The sequence below is a fragment of the Perissodus microlepis genome, chromosome 3 (genome assembly GCF_051167445.1).
Source record: "Perissodus microlepis isolate ML-2025 ecotype Zambia chromosome 3, ASM5116744v1, whole genome shotgun sequence".
Classification (NCBI taxonomy): Eukaryota; Metazoa; Chordata; class Actinopteri; order Cichliformes; family Cichlidae; genus Perissodus; species Perissodus microlepis.
In genome coordinates this window covers 40,733,949-40,739,948 of record NC_140463.1, presented here as the reverse complement: position 1 = coordinate 40,739,948, position 6,000 = coordinate 40,733,949, and the positions used below count along the sequence as shown (strand labels likewise).

The 6,000-nt window shown below is 43.7% G+C and overlaps 1 protein-coding gene across 1 annotated transcript in view; it reads right to left on the bottom strand.

Moving 5' to 3' along the window:
- Positions 1-699: 699 nt before the first annotated feature.
- The window catches only part of sema4f (sema domain, immunoglobulin domain (Ig), transmembrane domain (TM) and short cytoplasmic domain, (semaphorin) 4F), a 56,182-nt gene continuing 50,881 nt past the window's right edge, over positions 700-6,000 (bottom strand). The window contains exons 6-15 of the mRNA XM_084924459.1: positions 5,827-5,946; positions 5,579-5,730; positions 5,320-5,501; positions 4,856-4,997; positions 3,771-3,984; positions 3,425-3,534; positions 3,182-3,333; positions 2,830-2,885; positions 2,518-2,708; positions 700-2,402 (exon numbers count right to left, since the gene is read on the bottom strand). Coding sequence (XP_084780585.1) covers positions 1,695-2,402; positions 2,518-2,708; positions 2,830-2,885; positions 3,182-3,333; positions 3,425-3,534; positions 3,771-3,984; positions 4,856-4,997; positions 5,320-5,501; positions 5,579-5,730; positions 5,827-5,946 — 2,027 coding nt within the window. The 3' untranslated portion in view covers positions 700-1,694. The remainder of the gene's footprint in view (positions 2,403-2,517; positions 2,709-2,829; positions 2,886-3,181; positions 3,334-3,424; positions 3,535-3,770; positions 3,985-4,855; positions 4,998-5,319; positions 5,502-5,578; positions 5,731-5,826; positions 5,947-6,000) is intronic.

Below are 6,000 nucleotides of genomic sequence, written 5' to 3'. Positions count from 1 at the left end.
GTTTTTCAACTGTGTCTCCTGGGTGTCTCTATAGTCACCTTTTTATGTAATATATTGTCTCAGTCGCCCATTGCACTTTGTCGAGTTGTCTCTTGTTGTCTATGATCTTGTTCTCATGTGTTTTGGATTCTTTGGATTTCTGAACTCTATTTCTGTACTGTTTGTACAGCATTTTGAAACCTTGGGGCGACCGTGGTTCAGGGGGTTGGGAAGCGCATCTGTAACCGGAAGGTCGCCGGTTCGATCCTTGGGCACTCTGTCCTGGTCGTTCAGTCAGTCAGTCAGTCTGTCTGCCCCAGGGCAGCTGTGGCTACAACTGTAGCTTGCCTCCACCAGTGTGTGAATGTGAGAGTGAATAGTGGAATTATACAGTGGTGCCTTGAAAATTAATTGGAAGTCAAAGCTCTACAGCAGACACGTGGGAAATTGATGAACTTTACTGCTCATCACTGTATAGTTCAAGAACTGAAAAATGAAAGGATGCATTTGCAACGGTGTAATATAATCCATGTATTTCATGTACCAACGTACCCACACTCAGTCATAGACACAAACAGGACCACATACACACTACGGTGAAGACAGTTACACAGACATGAGGCACAGAAGCTGCTTTGTGCATTCAAAAGAAGGACACGTCACTATTTGTTACATGTCCCCACATCCAGGCTTTTAGCAGACAGTACGGCAACAGGATAATAACTTTTTAAATGTTTTATTACAAAACAACGTGACAAAACAATACACTTTATGTTAAAATCCACACTCACAACATGAGGTGATGGTGTCTTTGAGTCTATAAGGTCCATTCCTAGAGACTGAAATGAATTTCATATCCTTTGAACGACTTCTGTCTCAGTGATGGTGAATCTGAGCAGTGACAGAAAGCAGCATTCAGTTTCTCGCGTCTTCTCTGCAACTACACTTTTCCACAGTGACACAAGTCTGACGGACCTTGAACCTATCAGCCTCTGCACATCTTCGGCAGAGCAGAGAGGGACAGCCCCGTCACAGTCACTGCAGTCCATGTGAAGGCTCCTCAGTGAATTTATGGTTCTAAATCTCTGTCAGTGACGTTTCTCTGTTTGAGGCCCAGGACCGGTGCAGTCTGACCGGGCAGTCTATGGCTCAGCAGTCCTTTGGTGCCTTTGAACCCATCGAGTTTTGGGATTCAAGTGGTGTGTGTGAGAAAGAGAAGCACAGACAGCAAGAGAAAGAGAGAGAGGCGGTGAGAGAGAAGTGCACTTTTCCTTTCCAGGAGAAGCAAATGAGAGCAAACAACAACAAAGGTTAAGGAGAAAGACAATATGGCTTTTCCATGTCTACAGATGTAGACGTTTCATCTTTGATTCTTTGTAATATTAGAATTATGTAATCACTCAGTTTCAAGTCCATTATCACCTGTTCACACTGCTCATATTTACATTTATATGTACATCGGCAACAGCTCTCATCCTGAGTTACTCATTATTAGAAGTCTATACCAACACTGTCATATGATTTCTGTCCTGCAGCTCTCTCTGTGCATAACAGGTCTCTCTCACATGCTTGGACATAAAGTTATATTTCTCATAAATCTCTGAAGTCTCTCTCACATCACAGCTCGTATTCAAAGGCATTTGGCAGTAGCCACTTTGCACTGATTCCAGTAGTTTTCAGGTTTTTTGGAGGATGCAAAATGGTATCGAACATTTTCATATCGAACTTTCTTCACACCTAGCCAGCGGTGCTGGTGATTTAAACATGGTAAAGCTGGAGATCTCCTCTTCTAGTCTTTTCATTCCTTCCCCCAACCCATCCCTCAGACCCTCCTCCACCTCTTCCACCTCCCCTGACTCTCTCTCTCCCCCCTCAGACCTCACTCTCTCCCGCTCCCCCGTCCTTCTGTCCAGCATATCTGGTGATAGAAATTCAGGGCCAAGCCTCCTCCCGCTGCCGCTTGTGTTGCAGTTGGCGTACAGAGAATTCCCATGGCCATTGCTGGAGTTGCTGCTTATCAGAGTGTCGCTGTAACTGTGCCCACCGTTTCCATGGTTGCTAAGGAGCGTGGTTGTTGTGGTCGAAGTCGCCGTCCCGTTTCGTTTTTCCGCCATCCGGAATCCATCCGAGAAAAGGCTGGAGCTGCTGGGGGATTGAGGAGTGGCCGAGGAACCCAGCAAGTCCCGCCCCTTTCCCGATGACAACGAATTATCTGGCAGGTTGCGGGCAATCCCACACCGCCGTTTCACAAAGAAGATAAGGACGGCGACAAAACTTAAAACTAGTAAGATGGCAAATATGTACAAGGCCAGGATATGACGACCTTCGGATGTTGATACTTTTTCGACACTGGGAGCTTCTAGTGTCAGGTAATAGGCTGCTCTGCGGCAAGGGGTGGGGTCTCTGACTGCCGGCCCCCCCTCCTAGATGAGAGAAATAGCACAGACAAAAAAAAAGTCCTTATTTTCAAAAAAATAGCAAAAACAACAAAAAAAGACAAAAGGAAAGCAAACACAGCTCTGCTTCGTAGCTTCATACCTGGCACGTGCAGACATATTTTCCCAGATTGTCGTCAGTGACAACCACCTCCAGGTCAGAGTTGTGCTGCCTGGTGTGTCTGTGGAGAGGATACTCCCAGCTACAGGGCCGAGGGGACAGCTGGACGCACGACAACAAGAGGCGCAGGCCCCGGAACACTTGCAGCACTTGGGGCGACGGATTGCAGCGACCTGGAGCGGAGGGCGAGAACGGAGACAGCGAATAGCTGATTAACAACAGCAGAGGCATTTTCACTCACAAACACACTGGACAGCGACGATCACGTTATCTGAAATGAAAGTATAAACTTACCTTCTGCTACATTACACTTTTTTAAGGCAGCGTCTACCACATCACCGGGACCGGGCCTGCACACAAGGGCAAAATTATAACAGTTAATAAAAAAGTCATTTTAGCAGCTGAACTGACTTCAGCTTTTGTCTTTGGTGTAAAGTGTATTTTTATGAACACTTCTTACATATAGCTCAATTTTCTGTATTACATTTCCATTTTTTTCCTTAGGAAAACATTGGTACACGAAAGTACTGCTGGAATAAAAATGGGTCACTGTGGTATTTTATAACCTTATACAGCTGCTGCCTGCCTTTCATTTCCATTTTTCTGGAAAATTTCCAATTCATTGTGATATTCCTGTAGTACTCACTCTTCTGTTGTTTGCTTGCAGGCTTCCTCCTTTGTGCTCCACACACAGCCCAGTCCTCTGGCTCTGGCGCACACCTCACAGCTGCGATACAGAGCGCAGCCTTCAGCTTGGACACGAGCCAGAGACAGAGGGCTGCCCACCAGAGCGTGGCCCTGGAAACACGGAGAACAGTTGCAGAATCGCTGAGAAATGGAACGAAGCACGGCTGTGCTTATAGTATGTATATGTACACGTGCGCTCTACCTTGTGCAGTAATATATTGGTAACAGGTTCCTGTGATGTGAACAGGGGAGTCTCCTGCAGTAAGGTGACATTCTGGCCCACTACTGCCACCTGGTGGAGCTCCCCACGGTCTGCAACACATTTTTGTTATTTTTATTTATTTAATTATTTCTCACTTGAGTCACAACTTCTAATACAACTTGTGAAAGTTTAGGTTTTTATCAATTTTGCATTGACTTCAGTTTTCAGGACCATCATCTTTATCTTTATCTTAGTTCAGCTTTAGGGAGCTGTCTCCATTAACTACAATTTTAAATGCACTACAATTTCTATATCCTTCTGTCGTCTCTATTGTCTGATCTCTCACCTGTTCCTAGATACAGCACTGCTGCCCTCCGCTCCTCGCTGCCGTCCTTCAGAGTTACAGCCAGTTTGGTGTAACTGATTCCCTTTCGAACCAGCAGGGATGCTGCAGTCACACTGTTCTCCATCAGAGGGTGGTCTCTCACAAATGTCAGCACCTTGTCAGGAAGTTTTAGGGAGGACTCAAAGCCCTCCGCCTTTAATGCACTGTTTAAACACTATTATAAAGAAAGGAAAGGGTGTGTCTTAGTATTTTATGGTAGTAAAGTCAAATAAAATGCATGCATGGTACATTTAAAGTTTGAACTTCCAGAGGGCTTCACAATATTTCATATGTGCCTCCTTTAAAATGTGAAGATATCATGTTTATAGAAATAACTAAGGTATAAATTTAACCTGGAATTTATTTTCATCTGTTATTTTTTAATATATACAGCTGAGAACTCTTGCAAAACCAAATGTTATAAAGTCTATACATCAGAGTTCACATTATAAATGCACTGGATGAAGATTTGTGGATTGAAAATCAGCATATACTTGAAATCATCTTGAATAGATGGCTAAAATTAAGATAAACAGATGGCTGTACGTTTGAACATGTGTGCCACCCTGTTAAATATAACTGTTAAAATAAATATATGTACACCAAACATATTCACTAACTTCTCACAGATTAAAGGAACTGTGTTTTTAAGTGTTACGCTGACATTTTGGGAAAAGGTCAGAGTAAAAGAGTATCTTTGGATCATATCCAGAAGGACACGTTGCTAATAGAAGAGAACAAACATCATTTAACCTCAGTTTTAAATGCCAAACAGATCAAGTATTTTTGGCAGGATAAAAAAATATTGGACCAAACAAGTTACGCCTTGGATCAAGGAAATGATTCCAAAACATCCACTAGAGAAATTCACATAATGTCTCCTCCTTTCTGAACTTTAAAAAGGATGTTCAGTGTAAACCAAGCATTATTTAGATTGTAACATCTTCTACAACAACCATAAATCATCAGTGATGTTTGCGGGCTGCCATATTTTGATTCAGGAAAGCAGTGTAAATCATCGAAAATGTGAAAGTACAGTTTAATACCTGGCCAGGCCGCGGTGAGGGGATCGGCTCATGATTGATCCAGTTGTCGCAGCTTTTCTTCAGCTCTTTAAATGGACCATCCAACACTTTGCTGATGTCAGACAGGCTGAAAACACACACGGCCGACAGGTCTACTTGCTCCCTGTGAGAAAGGGAAAAAAATGTTTAGCATGATGCTAAGTATGAAAGGGAAAAGTTCATTTTTTAAAAAGAATAAAATCACATCTTTTTTTTGGAAAATAAGCATGAAGCTACAGCAAGTAAACAGCTTCATGCTTATTTATACTTTTTATATCATGCAATTGAAAACTGTGAATGAGCCTGTATTGCACCATATCCACTGATAGATCATCTATATTTGTCTACAACAGCAGAAGACAACAGCAAGAAACTACATTTCCAGTGTTACAATATCTCGTATGACCAATGCCTGGCCTCTTGCCCCTGGTTACTCTTTGGCTTACCACTGGGAGGTGAACAGTCCATAGAAGTGTGTGCTGCTGGGGTCGCCTGGAATATGTTGCATGGTGAAAACATCAGTTAGGACGTTATAGCGCTGGCCGCTGGGCTTGTCCTCGCACACCAGCTGAGCCTTGAGAAAGGTGGTCCAGCGTCGCTGCAGAGTCTTCATCCCTCCCACATCAGACTGAACAGACAGAGTTAATCTTAACAGGGATTCAATCATATATAGGGATCAATGATTAAGTCAAGACAGTGGGTTACCTTGCAGACCCGGGCCACCCTGGGTACTTTGACTTTGGTGTAGAAGTCATATTCTTTGGCCACCTCGTTAAAGAAGAAGTAGATTTTGTCATCGTCTCCTGTCGGGTTTCCTGCAGACTGCTCTATGAAAGCGGAGCTGACAAATTCTGGGTCTGAGAGAAAAAACACCCGCAGACACACAGTTCTAATTATCCTTGTGGGAAAGTGTGGGGTCAGCATGTGTGACTGTGGGCAAATGTGTCTCTTACCGCTGAGCCAGTTGATGGATCGTTCAGTTCGGATGCGCTCCTGCTCAGGGCCCGTTGCCCGGGAGATGTCGAAGAGTGTTCCCAGGAAGTTGCTGGTAGCTGCTGTGTAAAGGAGACCATCTAAAAGGCAAAAAAAATGAGAGAAAGGACAACGTTTATTTTATATAAAGATAT